This window comes from Pezoporus flaviventris, unplaced genomic scaffold (assembly GCF_033815535.1).
Source record: "Pezoporus flaviventris isolate CSIRO_AGI_PZ_B2104156 unplaced genomic scaffold, CSIRO_AGI_Pfla_v1 ptg000185l, whole genome shotgun sequence".
NCBI classification, from domain to species: domain Eukaryota; kingdom Metazoa; phylum Chordata; class Aves; order Psittaciformes; family Psittacidae; genus Pezoporus; species Pezoporus flaviventris.
Genome location: NW_026892733.1, coordinates 24,549 through 46,038, shown reverse-complemented (window position 1 = coordinate 46,038; position 21,490 = coordinate 24,549). Strand labels below are relative to the sequence as shown.

Here is a 21,490-nt window from a genome sequence, read left to right as displayed (position 1 = left end):
GGCTGAACAGCTTCCCTGGGCAGCCTGTTCCAGTGCTTAAAAACCTTTTCTGTGAAGAAATGTTTCCTAATGTCCAGTCTAAACCTCCCCTGGCACAGTTTGAGGGCATTTCCTCTTCTATCATTTGTTACTTGGGAGAAGAGACCAACACCCACCTAGCTACAGCCTCCTTTCAGGTAGCTGTAGAGTGTGAGAAGGTGTCTCCCCTGAGCCTCCTTTTCTCCAGACTAAACACCCCCAGTTCCTTCAGCCGCTTCTCATCAGACTTGTGTTCCAGACCCTTCACCAACTTTGTTGCCCTTTTCTGGACCCACTCCAGCACCTCAACATCTCTCTTGTAGTGAGGAGCCCAGAACTGAATGCAGGATTCGAGGTGCGGCCTCACCAGTGCCCAGTACAGGGGGGTGATCACTTCCCTACTCCTGCTGGCCACACTATTGCTGATACAGGCTAGGATGCTGTTGACCTTCTTGGCTACCTGGGCACACTGCTGGCTCATGTTCAGCTGGCCATCAATCGGCACCCCCAGGTCCTTTTCTACCAAGCCGCTTTTCAGCCGCTCTTCCACAAGCCTGGAGCATTGCATGGGGTTGTTGCGGCCCAAATGCAGGACCCAGCACATTGCCTTGCTGAATCTCATACCTTTGGCCACAGCCCCTCAGTCCAGCCTGTCCAGATCCCTCTGCAGAGCCTTTCTACCATCCAGCAGATCAACACTCCCAGCCAACTTGGTGCCATCTGGAGACATGCTGAGGGTGCACTCAATCCTCTCATCCAGATCATCAATGAAGATACTAAATAGAAATGGTGTAATAGCAGTAGAGACATTTGTTTCTAAACTAACCTTTTAAGGTAAATTCACTTTGGCTTTATATCTGTCTTTAATAAATTATCTGTCAAGTTTAGACTGTCAAAGAGGAAGTCAAGCTGTACAACCCTCTGCATAATAATAAAAGAATGATTTCAAGTGAAGACAGTAGTTTTCACTTGTTCTATAACAAAAACCGTAATTGCTGGTGCCTTGTTGAGAATTTGTAGCACCTGTTAGAAACTTTGTTTGCTGGAAAGGCAGTTGCTTTTTTTTGGTGGAGAAAATAAAATTCAAACCAGGAACTCAGTAGCCCAATTTAGTAGGCAATTTTTTTATTTTTTTAAATATCATTCCCCAAGAGAAATTTCAATTCTCAGTTCTAAAAATGAGTTGCATTGTCCTTGTTCTCTAGGCAGTGACTGTGTTTGTAGGGAAAGGTCTTACACTTAATATCTTTCACGTTTCAGCTGTAATTAATCTTATGTGATATGTTTATTCAAAAGGTACTTTATCTGTCCCTTTGATAGACTGATGTCTGTTATGAAACAAATTGGCTCTGGTCACTGCAAATTCCCTTCTTCCTTGCTGGGCAAGGCTTCAGCAGTACATTATCCGTTTGTGGATAAGCAATTCCATATCCACTTCCTTATACTTGTAGCAAAAAAAAAAAAAAGGCTATTAACAGTGTTTGAAGGTATCTTACTTAATTGACTGTAAGCATTAGAAATTCAAGCCAGTATTTTTTTTTCTGATTTATGTACTGCATCCCTGTCCAGACCATTTTGATAAGACGGTAACTGATAGCACACAGATAATCTTAACTATAGAAGGTTATTTATGGGTCCTGCCAGCAAGTCTGCTCCACCATGAGTACCTCTCTCCCCCAGAGACACAGGTCCTGCCAGGAGCCTGCTCCAGCATGATCTCTGTGGGGTCACAGCCTCCTTCAGGGCACATCCCCCTTCACCACGGGCTGCAGGAGAGCTTCTGATCCAGTGCCTGGAGCACCTTGTCCTTTCCTTCCTCACTGACCTTAGTGTCTGCAGAGTCGTTGCTCTCGCATATTCTCGCTCCTCTCTCTAGCTGCAGTTGTGCAGCATTTTTTTCTCCTTAAATTTGTTATCCCAGAGGTGCTACCACTGTGTTGTGGTTTAAGCCCAGCTGGTAACTCAGAACTATGCAGCCACTCCCTCACTCTCCCCCCTTGCTCTCCAAGGGATGTGGAGGAGAATCGAAAGAATAAAAGTCCCACGGGTTGAGATATGAACAGTCCAGTAACTAAGGTATAACACAAAACTACTACTGCTACCACCAATAATAATAAGGGAAATAACAAGGGGAGAGAATACAGTTGCTCACCGCCCACTGACTGATACCCAGCATGACCTGAGCAGCGATCTGGGCCTTCTGGGTATCTCCCCCCAGTTTATATGCTGGGCATGACGTGCTGTGGTATGAAATATCCCTTTGTCTAGTTTGGGTCAGCTGTCTCTGCTTCCTCCCGGCTTCTTGTGCCCCTCCTTATTGGCAGAGCATGAGACTAAAACTCCTGGATCGGAGTAAAGCATTACTTAGCAACAACTAAAACCGTCGGTGTTATCAGCATTTGTCCCAGGCTGGAAGTCAAAAACACAGCACTGCACCAGCAACTAGGAAGGAGAAAAATGACTGCTACTGCTGAACCCAGGACACACTGTCCCTGGCTCAGCCTTGGCCATTAGCAGGTCCATCTTGGAGCTGGCTGGAACTGGCTCTGAGCGATGTAGGGGAAGCTTCTGGCATCTTCTCACTGAAGCCACCCCTGTAGTCCCCTTCTCTGCTACCAAAACATTGCCACATAAAACCAATGCAGTATTCAGCTGGGACCTAAAAGTCTTGCCTATATTCATTAGGTTTATTTCTACGGAAACATAGGAGGTGGACAAGTGTTAACAAGTGAAGTATCGTCCACCAGTGCTTCGCTTCTCAAAGCATATTCTATTTTTGTGTTTTTCAGCTCAGTGTTTCACTTGGCAATTTTGGGGCTATACCAGCAGCAGCATTGGACCCTAACATTGCAGCACCGGGAGAAATACCACAGCCACCGATTATGGGGAATGTGGACCCATCCAAAATTGATGAAATTAGAAGAACAGTCTACGTTGGAAACTTGAATTCACAGGTAGCTTTTTAAAATTGTTATTATTTTATTCCCAGTGCTAATAGAAGATGCAGAATTGTCATTTTTGAATTATAATCTTACATTTTATTCTGAATGCTCCTTTGTCAACCAGATAAGACCAGACTCTGGAATTCATTCTCGCAGGATACCAGAGAAATCACACTGTAGCTGAATTCAAGAAACATAGTTATGATTGTGGGGGTTGATTAAATGTCCAGCTGGGTTTGTGTTAGCTGAACAGTGCCTCAGAAGTTGTGAGGTCATGGTAGCTGTCCCCTACAGCACTGTGCAGTTGTTTAAGTACAGTAAGAAGAAATGATTAGTCCTAGTAGAAGTTGCAAGATTAGCATAGAAACCTTTGATTTTCCGTGGCAGGAAAGTTAGGTCTGTCAGAAATGTGGGTGTTTTTTTATCAGTTGATGTAATTAATTGAAAAACAAATTGCTTTTGACAGATGCAGTATTTGATTTTGGGTTTTTCCTTGTCTGCAAAATCAGCTACTACAGTGTAAAAGTACTGTTGATTGCAATAAAATAAAACAAACTGGAAGCCAGTAGGAAAACAGATAAAAGTGAAGTCTTGCAATGTTGTTTGGATTATTTTTATTTTTTTTTTCATTTTTAATTGATCAAAATTCACAGTCAATATCTTGGACATAGGTGCATCAGGAAATTCCTCATCAGTTATTTCAAATGAGCTGCCTGAAAAGTACAAAATCCTGTGCAAGTGCTTTTTTAACCTTGATTTGCTTTTTTAACCTTTAAGTTTAAGGGCTTGTGGTTGTACTATTTTAAATTATAGTATATTCTTTAAGAGAAAAAGTTTGGGTTTTTTTTTTTCTTTCTGTTTCTCTGAAGTGAACATTATCAAATTCATGTTGCCTGTGAGATGTTTTTCTAAAATCTGTAGCCCTTAGATTACCTGATATGTTGGTTAAGTGGTTTTCATTATATGTTTTAATTCATCTGAGCATTTTGACTCTTTCTAGACTACAACAGCAGATCAGCTGCTTGAATTCTTTAAGCAAGTTGGAGAAGTCAAATTTGTGCGAATGGCAGGTGATGAGACACAACCAACACGATTTGCTTTTGTGGAATTTGCAGACCAAAATTCTGTGCCTCGAGCTCTTGCCTTTAATGGAGTTATGTTTGGAGACAGGCCGCTGAAGTAAGAAATTAATTGTCCGTATGAATACTGAATGAGAGATTTCTTTAGAACCCTTACACGTTTATGACTCTGATGTGCAGAAACTGCTGTGAATATTCTTTCATAGAATCGTAGTTAGGGCTGGAAAGGACCTAAAGATCATCTAGTTCCAACCCCCCTGCCATGGGCAGGGACACCTCCCACTAAACCATGTCGCCCAAGGCTCTGTCCAGCCCGGCCTTGAACACCGCCAGGGATGGGGCATTCCTTGGGCAACCCTTTCTAGTGCCTCACCACCCTCATGAAAAAGAACTTCCTTATATCTAATCTAAACTTCCCCTGTTTAAGTTTGAACCTGCTGCCTCTTGTCCTGTCACTACAGTCCCTAATGAAGAGTCCCTCTCCAGCATCCTTATAGGCCCCCTTCAGGTACTGGAAGGCTGCTATGAGGTCTCCACGCAGCCTTCTCTTCTCCAGGCTGAACAGCCCCAACTTTCTCAGCCCGTCTTCATACGGGAGGTGCTCCAGGCCCCTGATCATCCTCGTGGCCCTCCTCTGTACTTGTTCCAACAGTTCCATGTCCTTTTTATGTTGAGGATACCAGAACTGCACGCAGTACTCCAAGTGAGGTCTCACAAGAGCAGAGTAGAGGGGCAGGATCACCTCCTTCGACTTGCTGGTCACGCTACTTTTGATGCAGCCCAGGGTACAGTTGGCTTTCTGGGCTGCAAGCACATGCTGCCGGCTCATGTTAAGTTTCTCATCGACCAACACCCCCAAGACCTTTTCCTCAGGGCTGTCCTGAATCTCTTCTCTGCCCAACCTGTAGCTGTGCCCTGACCCAGGTGTGTAGGACCTTGCACTTGGCTTGGTTGATCTTTCAATATAAGGATCTATTGTTAGTAAACTGGAACACTTTTATGAATTCCAATTTCAAGGTTGGGCCTAACTTTCTCCAAGAAGAATATGGATAGCATCAAGTAAAATATTTCTACATCTAAACTTGAGTTACTGAAAGCCATAACAGTGAGAGAATATGCAAAGTCCTGGTGCTAATTAGGGTTTAGATATGATTTGTGTGTAATTGGTAGGTCATAATGTAGAGATTTGATTTGAAATAAACAGATTTCTAGACTTCTACTAGAAATATTTTAACACAGAAATACTGTGCTGTATTGATTTGAAAGTGGTAAAAGACATTTCCGATACTTAGAACATACGAGTGTTAAGAAAAATCTAGTTTTGCTGAACTTTAATGTATTTAGTCATATGTGGAAGTTAAGGTGTTTTCTTACTTTGTTTTTCATTTTCCCTTTTCAAGAGTTTGGGAGTTAAATGTTTTATTTTTTCTTAATTTAGAATAAATCACTCCAATAATGCAATAGTGAAGCCTCCTGAAATGACACCACAAGCTGCTGCCAAGGAACTGGAAGAAGTGATGAAGAGAGTAAGGGAAGCCCAGTCTTTCATATCTGCTGCTATTGAGCCAGGTAGGTATATTATGCTCATTACCTAACAGACATGTTCTATGTGTACCTTGGCATGTGCTTTTAAGAGCACTTTCAAACACAGGAATGTGGTACTCAAAGGTGAACAACATGCTTGGGTGAAAACAAAGGAAAATAATCAGAATTGCCTTCATGCAACAAAGCAATGGAATGAAGCTGACTTTTTATTTCATCATATCTTATTTTCAGATGCATGCTCACTGAATGTTTTCTAAAGTACAAAGTCAATACTAAATTAATACTTAATGTTGGTGCTTTTAAAGGTCAACATAGGTACAAACCTAAAATTGCTCTATATTTTGTTTTGTTCTCCTCTAGCACCCATTAATGCCGTAGTTTCCTGATCAGAGGGAGCTGGCATGCTGCTGAAAGGGGCAGTGTTATGCTTCAGCGTGTTAATTTTGTCACTGTGCTATGCTCTTTTTCGTGCTGGCTCAAGACTATGTGCATTTTCATAGCAAATGGGATCAGAGAAAGAATCTGGGATAAAACTTAACGTATTGTAATGGACTTCTTTTTCATCCAGATGGGTTCCCTGATCCCTGTTAACGTTGAAGTTGCCAGGTCGAGGAGGAAGGTGTTGGGGGATTGAGTGGTTAGACAGATGTTTCAGTGCTGATTTATGCTGATTTAAAGTGATTTTAAAACCACAGCATAAAAAAAAATCTCAACTTGTTAAACTTGCAGTTGAAATCCTCTGTTTTCCTTCAGCAAGATTTTCATTCTAACTAATAAACCTAGACGTTTTCTTATGTAGTTTAGATAGTGGAGGATCTTGAGCGCTTGTTGGTCTGGGGTTTATTTTGGTTTGTTTTTTTGGGGGGAGGGGGGAGTATTTTCTGTTGGTTTTTAGGGTTGGGAGAAAAAATAGTTCTAACATTTCCTCAGTGTTAAGCAGCAGAATATTAATCTTTTAGAGTCTGAACCAAAGTCTGGTGAGGTTGCTGGTAAGCTTTCATGCTGACTTTCTGGCCTTTGGATCAAACTTTTCACCCCCTTCTCTCCATCCCTTCTTCCCCCAAAACAGTGTTTGAGGAATAGAATATCAATATTTGTACAGTGGCTGGAATATCTAAAAGTATTAAAAGTACTAATTATTTTTTGCATTTTATTCTTGTTTTCAAAATTATGCCCCCTAAATTTATTCTTCTGAGGTTACTTTAAAAAAAAAAAAAGTAGCTAAATAATATAGTGGAGGAGAACGTCTTGTAATCTTGTGCATTTTGGCAGCAACATAAATCTCATTCCTAACAGAGCTAGCTGTTTATAATTATCTGGTTTGTGTGTACTGCTGCAGGATGGCTGCACTCAACGAGTATATGCAATGAATTTCTTGGATGTTTCTGAAGGATATTTGCAAAGAAGGAAGATGTGCAAAGCGTAGGCCCCTTGCACTATATGTGTGGTACTTTCCACTTGTGCCAGATTGTTAACTGGGATGTTTAAATGTTCTGAGCTTACACTGCAAAGTGGTTTTTTCCTCTCAGAGTCTGGAAAGAGCAGTGAAAGAAAAGGTGGTCGATCTCGTTCCCATTCTCGTTCAGAATCCAGGTCTAGCTCAAAATCCCGATCTAGAAGGAAAAGATCACACTCAAAACACAGGTAGGTATGGTTTTTATTTTAGACTAAGAGATCATACTGGGGTGTTTTTGAGTGGTGGTGGTTACGGAAACTTCTTACTGAGTTATGAGATGGGTATCCCTGTAGAGAAGATTAGTAACTTATACTGACCAGATCAAAATAACTAAGAACTTTGAACAGATACTTTTTCCCTCTAAAAGCTAAATGTTTTCAGGATTACTTTCATGTAAAAAATGCTAGACGGTACTTATTGTGCCATAATTTACTTTTGTGACCTCTGATTTTAAAAAGAAAGTTATCTGTGTTTTGTGGATGCAACATTTGTCTTACTGTTAACACCCTGAACAGATAGTCTGGCTGATTTTGCTAGTAGAAAGTTCCTGCTGTCTTCTAAATGTCTAATTAACAAATGCAGTATTTTTTTTTACTGTACTGTAAATGTAAAGCTATATTTTTTTTTTTTAACAGAAGAAAAAGGCTTTAAGGGCAGTTTTTAACTCTTCAGAGTTGGTTGGCTTTGCTAATTTGTTCAGTTTAGATACAGGCTTTGAAATATAGGAGGGAATAAAATTACTAGATCACCCTTAAAGTTTACCCATTAAGGTCATTTCCAGGAATGAGACAGTCTTCCTATGTGAGACTTAAAAATGCTTCCTGAAATGGTTCAATGTCATGAATATCTTCTGATAGCTTACATAATCAATCTGAAGATATTTGGCTGCATTAAGTATCAAAAAAAGCCAAACCCAACCAAACCAACCCATCCAACAGAAAACCTCCTCAATGTATTTGATAGCTTACACTTTAAAAAGGTGAGTGTTATCTGCTGCAGCAACAGCACTGTTGCATTCTTTCATCCATTGTCTTTTAACAAGGCAGCTAGATTTCTTTTACATACAGAAAAGATGGCCTATGAGGATGCTGGATAGGGACTCTTCATTAGGGACTGTAGTGATAGGACAAGGGGTAACGGGTTAAAACTTAAACAGGAGAAGTTTAGATTGGATATAAGGAGGAGGTTCTTTACTGTGAGGGTGGTGAGGCACTGGAACGGGTTGCCCAAGGAAGTTGTGAATGCTCCATCCCTGGCGGTGTTCAAGGCCGGGTTGGACAGAGCCTTGGGTGACATGGTTTAGTGGGAGGGGTCCCTGCCCATGGCAGGGGGGTTGGAACTTGATGATCTTAAGGTCCTTTCCAAGCCTAACTATGCTATGATTCTATAAGGACGCACCGCATCAGCCATACTGCCAAACAAATATGATCCAAGTGCAGGCTTCAGTTTTATAATAGTGTTACACAGTACATGTTATGTAATGATTTTACAACATTGGATACTTTTGTCATGCAAGAAGAATAATTTGTTCATTTCCTTATTGCTTGCTTCTCTTCTGTTACTCTAGCTTAGGACATAACTGAAAAACAGGTTTGTTTTTTTTTGTTTTTCATGTAGCATTGCAGTAATCTCAGTGTTATTTTGTACTCATACAAACCAATTTGAGTTTTAGAAGATAAATTTGCTTTTTTTTTACTTGCAGAAACCTGTGCTTTAAACAGTTGTCAATAGTTATATTTCTCTTTTTAATGGTTATACCACTGCTACTGTCAGTTTTGAGAACAAGCTGAAAAAAGGCCATTCTGCTCTGTTGAGTCAACTTCATCCTTAAGAATAAACTGTCCTTACCACTTTCCTGTTTTAGTGTTTTATAAAACCCCTAAATTGCTTTCATTTCTATGATATAAAATCTATTCAAGTTCTTATTTAGACTAAATTGTAATTAATTTCCCCTGTAATTAGTTTGTATTTCTACACTAATACATGGAGCAAAGCTGTAGGTAAAAAATTATTGCCTCTTGGTATATCTTACTCTGTGTCTTGAGCCGCAGAAGACCAGTGGAGCTGGTATTTTTTTGTATCTCCCTGTTCTTCAGGATTTATTGAGTAAAAAAAACTTGAATTTCTGTCTTTGGTAAGTTCAACTTCATCATACCTTAACCTCTCAGGCAAAGTATCCAATGATGTGTTCTTTTGAAACTTAATGTTAAAATTCAGCTTTTTATTTTTCTTAGGGGGCTTCCAAATATAGGGAATATTTTGGGAAAGAGTATAGTAATTTTTAAGTCTTGTTTTCTTCATCAAATCTGGGACTATACTATATATGTCTATCAGAAGACTTCAATTGGATTTCTATTGGATTATCTGCACGTTATTCGCATTCCTTATTTATTGTGTAGTAAATGGTCATTCCTTTTCTTGAGAACTGCAATAATTCATATCCATGCTAACATATCCTTTCAACTGAAAAGGTAACTTGACTAAATGCTGAACCACAGATGTTAGGGTTCTTATTTTGGTTTGTTTTTTTGTTTGGCGCTCTTTTTTTTTTTCTTTTTTTTTGGTATAGTTTGGTTTTTTGTTTGTTTGTTTTGGTGTTTTTTTTTTGGTGTGTGTTTGTTTTTGTTGTTGGTTTGTTTTTTGTTTTTCAAGTTGAATTAAATTATAAGTCTGGAGAACAAAGAGGCCAATTAAAGCCATCTTTCTTCATTAACCAAGACTGCAGTAAGTGACTGGGCCTGGAAAAGAAGAAAAATGTGACTAATTTTTACAGCTACTAGAAATTGTCTAGTAGCTTTTATGCACTAGATTTGCTAAGGACGGTTATCCTAATATGATATGAAATTGTATTTTCCAGAATATTTATGGAAGTTATTATGAAGCCTTAGTATTACTTAAATGGTGCATTGTTTCAGTGGAGAGAATGTGCACCTGGTGAAGCTTAAAATATCCATATTTACAGAAATGTTGGTAGGCAGTATATTACTGAGGTGTAGATATAATTTTATATATATAATATATATATTATGTATATATAATTTTATGTAGTGAGACAAGGTTTATATGGAGGTTGTATTTTTTTCCCCTTGGTTGACCTAATTTTCATGAAGTTTCAATATTAAAGTATTTTTCTTCTGCTGTTGTTCGTATAGAAGTAGATCTGGCAACAGATCACTCTTAGGACACAAGGATAGACTTAGATCCAGAAGCCCCCGGAAAAAACGGTCTATGTCTAGGGAAAGGTGGAAATCAAGAAGTCATTCTCGGTGAGTTCCATTCCTAAGAAATTATACTGTTGTTCTTAGCACGCAGTACAATGGTTTTGAATAATAATAAAAAATAAATCTAACAGTCATTTTGGGTGATGGCAAAGGATAGAATTTCTAAATGCTTTAGCCTGTCCCTCAGCTTTGTTTGTGGGATGAAATAATGGAAAGTAAATTTGTATGCCAAGTGTACTGGCATTGGCTGGGAATATAGTTAATTTTCTTCATAGTAACTGGTGCCGGGGTGGGGGGAGTTAAACCACAAAACTAAGGTACTTAAAATTTGATACTAAAGTCTAGCCTACATTTTATGCCAACATGCAAGCTGATAAAAAATAAGTAACTTTAATTGTTGGACTTTAACCAATAGATTATGTATGTTCTGTGTAGCCTCCTCAATGCACAAAAAAGTGGATGCTTGCTGCTTCAACCTTCTCAACAGATATAGATTGGATTCAGGCTGAACTTGTTCCTGCATTCTGAGAACATGTCTAAAGTTTTTGTGCATGAACTTTTTTTTTTGACTTTGGCTATTTCATAATAGCCATACACTGCTGTATGCAAAAATGCATATACCTGTTATGTTAATTGATGTTGAACTTCCAAGCAGTTTAAGGCTATTTATAGAATAGAATCGTAGAATGATTAGGGTTAGAAAGGACCTTAAGATCATCTAGTTCCAACCCCCCTGCCATGGACAGGGACACCTCCCACTAGCTATATAGCCTCTCCCTCGTGATGAACAAGGGTGGAAAACTAAAATTTTGACTAATTACTTTTTTTTCTTATCAACGGAAACGCATATTTTCTCTTGAACAATTAATGTATGATAAAAAGTTACTTGTAATTTTTATTGGAAAGTTCAAAGATTAATTAATGGATTTATGTTTGACTTTTCACAGGGGCAAGCAAAGAGACAAAGAAAAGGTCAAGGGAAAAGAAAAAGCCAAAGAAAAGGCGAAAGAGAGAGACCGAGACAAAGAGAAGGAGAGAAACCAGGACAAAGAATGGGAAAGAGAGAGAAATAAAGAGAGAAACGGGGATAAGGACAAGGAGAAGGACCGGGAGAGAGAGAAGGAACAAAACAAAGACCGAGAGAGAGTCAGAGACAAGGACAGGGATAAGGACAGGGAAAAGAACAAAGATAAGAAGGAAAAAGACAGGGAAGAGGTAGACCAGAACAAGGATAAAGATGATGTTGATGAAGAGGGGGAGAAGGACAGAGAGAAGATTAAGGACAAGGAGGGAGACAAGGAAAGAGGGGACAAAGATAATGACAGAGATAAAGAAAAAGAAAAAGATGAGGATAAAGAGAAGAAGGAACACAAAAGAGAAAAAGAGAGAGATGATAAAAAGAAGAGAGATAAGAGATCCAGAACACCCCCAAGAAGCTACAGCTCTTCAAGAAGATCTCGTAGCTCCAGCAGGTTTGTTTAGAATTTTTTTTCATGCTTTTTTGGACTTGTCAGGACAGTGACATATCATGAAAATGTACATCCTAATGTTTATGTATTGATATCACCATGTCACTTACTAATTCAATTTGTATTCTTTCTGTTTTGTAGATTTCCCTATAAAGTAAAATCTATTACAAATATCTTTGTATGATGCTTGATAGAAAACAATTTCTTGCTGTCAGCTGGTGCTTGCCTTTCACATAACTGTAGTATAGTCCTTGAGGACAGTAAGTAGATGGTTCTTATGCCATTTCTCTGCATTGGAGCCATCCAAAAGTTATGCTAGAGGGACATCAAACATAATCTTTGTCCTGATGAAAGTTTGACTCACTGTTACATAGCTCCTTGGTTGGTTACATACTGTATAGTTTTGTTTAGTAAAGCAATTTGTTGAGTTTATGAACAGTCGGGTTGGTAGTATTTGCCACTTGGCCACCTTAAGGAATGGTGAGCAACGAATTTTCTTGGCTGGATGGCTGAGCAGCAGGCAGCAAGCATGTAACTTGGCTGGCTAGCCGTTTGGCAAGTGAATGTATCTCAGCTGGAAGATAAGGATACCTTGCTTAGCTGGTAAGGTGGCCAGGTGCAAGTAAAAATAAACATTCCTTAACCATACTGATAGTAAGCAGGAAAGCAGTCAAGGTTAATTCTAGCTGTTGTTTTTGCTTCTGAGGGAGAGTAAACTGGGTGGAAGTCTGAGTAAATTCAGTACAGCAAAAGGAGGCTGTGGTATTGATTATAAGTTCTGTAATTGGACTAATTCAGGCATACAAAGCAAAATGCAAGGTCTTACACCTGCGTTAGAGCAATCTCTGGCACAGCTGCAGGTTGGGCAGAGAAGTGATCCAGAGAAGCCCTGCGGAGAAGGACTTGGAGGTGTTGGTTGATGAGGAACTTAACATGACCCTGGAGTGTGTGCTTGCAGCCCAGAAAGCCAACCGTGTCCTGGGCTGCATCAAAAGAAGTGTGACCAGCAGGTTGAGGGAGGTAATCCTGCCCCTCTACTCTGGTGAGACTCCGCTTGGAGTACTATGGACGGTTCTGGTGTCCCCAGCATAAAAAGGACATGGAACTGTTGGAGCAAGTCCAGAGGAGGGCCATGAGAATGATGGCCATGAGGCTGGAGCACCTCCCATACAAAGACGGGCTAAGAAAACTGGGGCTGTTCAGCCTGGAGAAGACAAAGATGCATGGAGGCCTCATAGCAGCTTTCCAGTGTCTGAAGGGGGCTTACAAGGATGCTGTAGGGACACTTCATCAGGGACTGTAGAGAGATGACAAGGGGTAATGGGTTTAAATTTCAGCAGGAGAGATTTAGGCTGGATATAAAAGAAGAAATTCCTTACTGTGGGGGTGGTGAGGCACTGGAACAGGTTGCCCAAGGAAGTTGTGAATGCTCCATCCCTGGCAGTGTTCAAGGCTAGGTTGGACACGGCCTTGAGCAACCTATTCTAGTGTGTGGTGTCCCTGTCCATGGCAGGGGTGTTGGAACTAAGGATCTTAAGGTCCTTTCCAACCCGAACCACTGTATAATTCTATGATATTCTAAAAGTGTTGCAGCTAACTTAAGTTCAGAAGCTTTGGTGGAAAAAGTACTTTCTGAATGCCTCTGCTTCATGTGTCAAATTTAGATATCCAATTTTATCTGTTACTTTGAGACAATGAAATGCTGGATGAATCGGGCAAAGTTATACGTGTTATAGTCACTTCCCTGAATGAAAGCAAAATTTCCATAGCCCTCAAAATTCAGGAGTTCATGGTTCATATAATGCAGAAAAGGATGTAATGGTTTCTGAACATTGCCTGGGTTATATGAAATGTCCATGTTGTTTTGGAGGTTTATGGACAAAATACTGTGGCTTCATTAAACATATGAGGCTTCCTATTTTAATACATTGTTAACATTATTTCAGACTCGACTTGGGGAAATTATTTTAATTTTTTGCCAATCAAATCAGCAGGGTAATGAAAAATAAAGCCACATCCTAAAACACCTTCCCCCCACCCTTCCCTTCTTCCTAGACTCACCTTCACTCTGGATTTTCTCTGCTTCCTCCCCCCAAGCAGTGCAGGGGGATAAGGAACAGGGGTTGCAGTCAGTTCATCACAGGTCTCTGCTGCTCTGTCCCCCTCACACTCTTCCCCTGCTCCAGTGTGGGATCCCTCCCACAGGAGACAGTCCTCCACAGACTGCTCCAGCGTGGATCCTTTCCACAGGTGCAGTCCTTCAGGAACAGACTGCTCCAGCATGGGTACCCCATGGGGTCACAAGTCCTGCCAGCAAACCTGCTCCAGCGTGGGCTTCTGTCTCCATGGGGCCACAGGTCCTCCTGAGAGTCTGTTCCAGCACTGGCTTCCCATGGGGTTGCAGCCTCCCTTGGGCAAATCTTTCTGCTCTGGCGTGGGCTCTCTGTGAGGTCGCAGCCTCCTTCAGGGCACATCCCCATGCTCCGGTGTGGGGTCCCCCGTGGGCTGCAGAGGAATATCTTCACTGTGGAACTCCATGGGCTGCAGTGGCACAGCCTGCCTTACCATGGGTTGCAGGGAAACCTCTGCTCTGGTGCCTGGAGCACCTCCTCCCCTCCTTCTGCACTGACCTTGGTGTCTGCAGCGTTGTTGCTCTCACATATTCTCACTCCTCTGTCCTGCTGCAATTTCCTTCTGTTATAAAAATTTAGCCTTGGCCATGATCTGATTTAGTTATTTTATTACAATTGATTAATATCAAGAGGCAATAAGCAAGCAGCGCTGGGTGCGCGGGGAGTCTCCGCTCCGCCAACAACGCACACCGGGGTTTCTGGGGTACAGTCTCTTATACTTCTCGGTCCAGGGTTTCAGTTCCTGGTTTTGAGTTCCAGCCAATCCTGTTGTCTTCCTTGCCCGAAACTCGATGTGGCTCCTTTTCATTTGTTTCTGTCCCGTTGCTGGGGTCTTCTCTCCAGGTAAAGAAATGTGCTGAAACTTCTCGGTAATACATTAACAGAAAGATGTCTATCACAAGCTTAACCACAATCTTAGACCCATATATTTAACAGGATGTGTCTCCTTGGTTACTTAACCCCCTTAAAGCATTCAAGCAGCTAAACAAAGCTAAACGCGTTCTTTATTGTTTTAACAGTCTAAATGATTAAAGAGGGGACTAGCTTATTCCCTTCTTTCTTCTTCTTTCCCATCATTACATTGACAGCAACATTTATTATAATCAAGGTCGTTTTTATACATTCCACACATGGTACACTGGTCACAGGTGCATTGGTAACAATGATTCCTAAGTTCTTGACACGAATCTTTCTCGTATTCTTTACACTTCCATCTTAAATATGGTTCCCCAGAGGTGCTACCACCGTCACTGATGGGCTCAGCCTTGGCCAACAGCATCTCCGTCTTGGAGCTGGCTGCAACTGGCCCTATCAGACATAGGGGAAGCTTATAGCAGCTTCTCACAGAAGCCACCCCTGTGCCTCCCCCATGCTACTATAGCCTTGCCATGCACACCCAGTACAGTAATGCGTAGCTTCTCTAAGAGCCTCGGTGGAAGACCCGGTTCCTAATGTCAAATAGCAAGTGTAGTTAGCTGGATGTTGCAGAAACATTCATACTCTAGTTTGCAACTGTTACGCTTCCCTTTAAGCATCCTTCTATTTAAGAAAGCATTGCAAAAGGCTCAAATGTCATGTACTTCAGCAGCGAATTCCAGTGAAATTTAGGGCATCTATTCTAATAGACTTGCAGTACAAAGCTCTACATTGATACGAATTTTTCTTTTTGCACTGATGTCATTAAACAAAACAGGGACAGTGTTCTTTCTGAAGATGTAAGATGAGAGAAATACATTGGTTTTTATATGAGAAGGAGATATATACATGAGCAGAGGCTGAGAGGGATGGGATTGTTTAGTCTGGAGAAGAGAAGGCTGATTATCAGTGAGTATTGAATACCTGATGGGATACTGTGAAGAAGATTGAGCCCAACTCTTCTCAGTGATGGCCAGTGACAGGGCAAGAGGCAGTGGGTGTATACTGAAATATGGGAAATGTGTTTTCTAATGTTTACGTTGTGTGCTTTCTGAGCAAACTGGAGCCATTTTCCTAGAGAGTTCATGATGTCTCCATCCTTGGAGATACTAAAAGCCTGACTGGATGTGGCCCTGAGTAACCTGCTTTAGTTGATCCTGTTTTGTGAGGGTGTGGAGGGTCTGGACTAGGTGTTCTCCAGAGGACTCTTCCAACCTCAGTAATTCTGTTATTCTGAAAACTATTTGTCAATATGTTGGGGTACCAAGTCCTGGTTAGCTTGTATTTAGGGGTGTCTGTTCTCTTTAATGATTGACTTTGCCCAGTTGAAATGGTCACAAACCAGGAGGTTATACAACAACCTGGCATTTCAGCTGTCTTGATTTACACTGCAGCATTGAGTGGGGGCAGTTTTTTGAAGATGCAGATCCTTTTCCTGAAGAGTATAAAATATTGCATGAGTGGTAGTTTTCTTTTTGGAGAAGAGATGGAATAGAACATATGGGAGCTTCTAAGAACTAGGTAGCAGCTTACCTTTACTGACAAACAGCATGCAAGTACTAGAAATCAGATGGCTATATTTTATTCCCAGCTGAAAGAAGAGATACAGAGCAGAGGAAGAGGAGAATCTGGCTCCTTTTTCAAGAGATATCTACAGGCTAACAAAGGAGATAGGTAGGGACTTTGTCTAGAGAGAGGACTTCTTGATGGTTGAATTGGTATCTTTATAATCCAGTAATGGCCCAACCTGAAGGTGGTAATATCAAGGCCAGTCTGTCTTGCCCATTAAATATTGTTTGTCTGGGTTTGGTTGTTTGTTTTTTTTTTTTTTTTTTGTTGGTTGAGGTTTTTTTGTGTTGTGTTTTGTCTTTTACCTAAAGAAGGCAGAGGGACACCATACATTCCATTGTCAATTTCTGCTGGCATGAAAAAGGCTCAGATTCCATCAGGGTCAGAACCAGAATTTGTGCCTTAATTAGGGGCAAACAGAATATGAAGAGGCTGAAAGCTACCTCTCTTTAATCATGGAATGGTTTGGGTTGGAAGTGACCTTAAAGCTCATCTAGTTCCAACCCCCTGCCATGGGCAGGGACACCTTCCACTCGACCAGGTTGCTCCAAGCCCTGTCCAACCTGGACTTGAATACTGCCAGGGATGGGGCACCCACAGGCTCTCTGGGCAACCTGTGCCAGTGCCTCACCACCCTCACAGGCAAGAGTTTATTCCTAAGATTTCAGTCTCCCCTCTGTCAATTTAAAACCATTCCCTCCTGTCCTATCCCTACAGGTGCTTGTCAAAAGCCCATCTGCAGTTTCCTTGTTGGCCCCTTTAGGCACTGGAAGCTGCCCTAAGGTCTCCCCAGAGCCTTCTGTTCTTAAAGACTGAACAAGCCCAACTATCTCAGCTGGTCTCTGTAGCAGAGGTGCTCCAGCCCTCTGTGCATCTCTGTGGCCTCCTCTGGACTCACTCAAGCAGGTCCACATCCCTCCTGTGTTGGGGGCCCCACAGCTGAATGTGAGACTGCGGGGGGAGGGGGGTGTCTCAAGAGAGTGGAGTAAAGAGGGAGTTAGTTCACACTGGCAGCATTCCTCTAAGTACTGCTAGTTGGAGACAGGTATTGAGATCTTGTTCAGCATCTTTGTTGGCGATATGGACAGTGGGATTGAGTGCACCCTCAGTGAGTTTGCTGATGACACGAAGCTGTGTGGTTCGGTTGATAGGTTGGAGGGAAGGGATGCCATCCAGAGGGACCTTGACACGCTTGTGAGGTGGGCCAATGCCAACCTCATGAAGTTCAACCAAGCCAAGTGCAAGGTCCTACACCTGGGTCAGGTCAGTCCCAGGCACAGCTACATCATCACTCTTGTCTCATATCTCTATATATATAGATATACACACATCCACGCACACACAAAGAGAGAGAGACATCATTCCTTAGTGCATGGACCAATCCCTATAAAGCTACTGAGTTCATCTGGTCCATGTTGTCAGGCTCCATCTCTTGCAACAGTCTTTCAGAGCAGGAGAGACGGTGTGCAGTGTTGGATCGTTGCCTGCTGATGATACCGCAGAATGCGTCTGGTTTCACCAAAGTTCATCCTTTGTTGGGATGATGGGCGGAGGGAAGTCAGGGCCAGTTGAGGGTGACCTGAAGACATCTAGTTGGTGGGCTATAAGAATGCTACATGGCAGGCAACACATACAATTGAGTTCATTGGCTGTTTTCCCCTAAAATCAAATCCCCTTGAGGTACATATCGGGCTTCCCCATCTTCCTGCTTTGCCCACCAAGTATATCCGGGTCCCTGAGCAAAAACAATCCCAAAAAAGTGGGTTTGCCTTTACCTGAAGCAGGAATAACCCAGACTGTCTTCCCCGGCAAATTCTTTATGTGCCCCACAGGAGCTTTATCCCCTTCTACAGTATGTAAAAGTTCTGACTGGGCTGGGCCAGCCCTGTTGGCAGATCCCCTGGTGTTGACCAACCAGGTGGCTTTTGGTAAATGTGTATCCCAATGTTTGAAAGTCCCACCACCCATTGCTCTCAGTGTAGTTTTTAACAGCCCATTGTACCGTTCGATTTTCCCAGAGGCTGGTGCATGGTAGGGGATGTGATATACCCGCTCAATGCCATGCTCTGTGGCCCAAGCATCTATAAGTTTGTTCTGGAAATGAGTCTGACTCAATTCTCTCTGGGGTGCCGTGTCGCTGCAAAATCAGTTTCTCAAGGCCCAGGATAATGTTCTGAGCAGTGGTGTGGGGCACAGCGTATGTTTCCAGCCATCCGGTGGTTGCTTCCACCATGGCAAGCACATGGCGCTTGCTTTGGCGGGTTGGTGGGAGTGTGATATAGTCGATCTGCCAGGCCTCCCCATATTTGTACTTGAGCCATCGTCCTCCACATCAGAGAGGCTTTAACTGCTTGGCTTGCTTAATTGCTGCACGTTTCACAGTCGTGAATGACCCGGATAATAGTGTCCATTGTTAAGTCCACCCCTCGATCACGAGCCCATCTATATGTTGCGTCTCTGTCCTGATGGCCTGAGGTGTCATGGGCCCACCAGGCTAAAAATACTTCACCCTTATGTTGCTAATGTAAGTCCATCTGAGCCACTTCAATCTTAGCAGCTTGATCCACTTGTTGGTTGTTCTGGTGTTCCTCAGGGGCCTGACTCTTGGGTACATGGCGTACCTTTACTACCAGGTTCTGCACCCGGGCAGTGATGTCTTGCCACAGTGCAGCAGCCCAGATGGGTTTACTTCTGTGTTTCCAGTTGCTCTGCTTCCATTGCTGCAACCACCCCCACAGGACATTTGCCACCATCCAGGAGTCAGTATAAAGTACTGGCCGCTTTTCTCATTCAGCAATGTCCAAGGCCAGATGGATGGCTTTCACCTCAGCAAACTGACTGGATTCACCCTCTCCTTCAACAGTTTCTGCAACTTGTCGTCGAGGACTCCATACAGCTGCCTTCCATCTCCAATGCTTTCCCACAATACGTCAGTAACTATTCTATGATTCTGTGATTCTAAATCTCCTTGCCCCAAAGCTTCTGTGCCAGAATTAAAAGATTCTAGTAATGTTGTACCCGGTGTTGATCGAAGGCAGATCTCAGAGCCCTTCCTAGTGAACTTTATTTAAATCAAGTTTCCTCCACTCCTGAGCCTGTGGGATTTTTCCTTTGAGACAAGAATATTAGGTTTGTGTATGGTTTAGAGACATGGGATCACTGTCAGAGTTTTTAAATTGCTTTTTCTTAAATTTTAGAATCATAGAATCATAGAATATTTAGGGTTGGTGCCGCAGAATATATGGACTATTATACTGACCAAATACGGGCTATTATACTGACCAAAATGCACACTCATTCCGGCACAGGTGGCCAGCCTATGTTGGAAGAAGTGGCCAGCAATATCTATAAAGGTCTCCAAAGGTCAATAGAAACCTGGACATACTTATATTTACCAATTTCTAGTACATGAGTATCACAGAGAGACTGTATCAAATGAGTTGTATATGGGGTCCCAAGTCCACGGTCCGTCACAGTCCGCCCAATACCCCTGATAAGAGCATATGAGATACCTTCCCACCGCGGGTCTTGATCCAGCACATACACCACCAGGAAAGCACACAATGCGTCTGCATCCCCCACTGGTCTCGCTTCTCCCTTTACAGCTGTGCATTTAACGTGAGGATCTGGGGGATATAAATCAGGCTCCTTTTCCAGATGAATAGGCTCCAGGTCAAAAGGACTATCCAGGTCAGCATCAGAATTATCAGGCATCAGAACCTCAGGAGCAGCAACAGCAGTCTGATGAACGTGCACAGGCTCCTTCTCGGGGTCAGTAGGGCCTGAGTCAAAAGGATCATCTTCATCTCTGTCCTCAGTCTTTGCAGCCGTGGTGGCAACCGGCAGAGGTTCGGGGGGGGGGGGGGGTAGGGGAACGACGACTGGGCCCCACAATCTCATTTCTTGACTTTAACGTCTCTAAAATAGATCTCCAAATGACTAACAAATTTTTCACAGTGTCATTGCCTTTTGTAATAACTGCATCCCACAATTTAACTCCTGCACCATTCCACAAAGAGACCTCAAATACGGTAGACTACTCAATCTCTGGATAACGCGTCTTCAACCATTTCAACATTAAATTTAAGTCTGTCTCTTTAAAGGTTACTCCCTTCACCTTAAGAAGGACTGAAAACATTCATAAAACAGAAGCTTCTTCCTTAGCGATTTTTTCCCAAGTCCCAAGCTCAAAGGCTTCATTAACCCCCTGGATCAGCTCTTTTTCTTTACTCCAGAGCCATAGTCTTTTTTTTGACAGATTATCATCATACTCTCCCTCTCGCTGAGAGGATATGCTGGAAGAGCTTAAGGATGGCTGTTTCTTCTTTACTTAATTGATTCCCCATCCTAATCCTCTTCCAGACCCGTTGGCTGTTACCTTATTTGCACTGCGCAGTGTCTTCCGGGCTCACAAGGTTCCGTTCCGAGGCGTCTACCTCCCGATCCTGGTCCTGCTGGATCGAACCCAGCCAACATCCCTGCGGCTCCACGTTTTCCACTTTCTTCAGTGCCACGTGCTTTAATTCCTTCAGTTTCAATATGAAAAATGGGGGGGAGCCCCACGTTGGGCGCCATTTGCCGCAGAATATATGGACCCAGTCAGAGATCAATATGATCAGACAAAAGCCGCTTATTACAAAGCCTTAACTCCTTATATACTATTTTTTACATGCACTTACAGTGATTTGACATATTATGATTGGATACATGTCTTGAAGACCCTTAGTGACTAACATATAATTGGTTAAGTGCAGGTGTGAGAACTTGACCTCGAAAGCTTGCCAACAGTCCACAGTTCTCATTAACTCAGTGAATTCCAGCTTCTTCTTATCTTGCTTGCTTAAGCTTCCTTGGGCCCCTCACGGCCTTGCTGTATCTTTCAGGATTATTCAGAGTTTATGTACCAACTATCCATTCTCCTGTGAGAACACTGCCTCCACAGGTTGGAAAGGACCTAAAGATCATCTAGTTTCAATCCTCCTGCCATGGGAAGTGACATCTCACACTAAACCATGTCACCCAAGGCTCTGTCCAACCCGGCCTTGAACACTGCCAGGGATGGAGCATTCCTTGGGCAACTCATTCCAGTGCCTCCCCACCCTATCAGTAAAAAACTTCATCCTTATATCCAATTTAAACTTCCC

At 42.3% G+C, this 21,490-nt stretch overlaps 1 protein-coding gene across 4 annotated transcripts in view; it reads left to right on the top strand.

Annotated features, from left to right (window-relative positions):
• The window catches only part of LOC133262055 (splicing regulatory glutamine/lysine-rich protein 1-like), a 45,047-nt gene that overhangs the window by 7,554 nt on the left and 16,003 nt on the right, over nt 1-21,490 (top strand). For all 4 annotated transcript variants that reach the window (XM_061440944.1, XM_061440942.1, XM_061440941.1 and 1 more), the window contains 6 exons: nt 2,808-2,972; nt 3,961-4,139; nt 5,478-5,608; nt 7,114-7,228; nt 10,193-10,306; nt 11,209-11,733. In XM_061440944.1, coding sequence (XP_061296928.1) covers nt 2,808-2,972; nt 3,961-4,139; nt 5,478-5,608; nt 7,114-7,228; nt 10,193-10,306; nt 11,209-11,733 — 1,229 coding nt within the window. The remainder of the gene's footprint in view (nt 1-2,807; nt 2,973-3,960; nt 4,140-5,477; nt 5,609-7,113; nt 7,229-10,192; nt 10,307-11,208; nt 11,734-21,490) is intronic.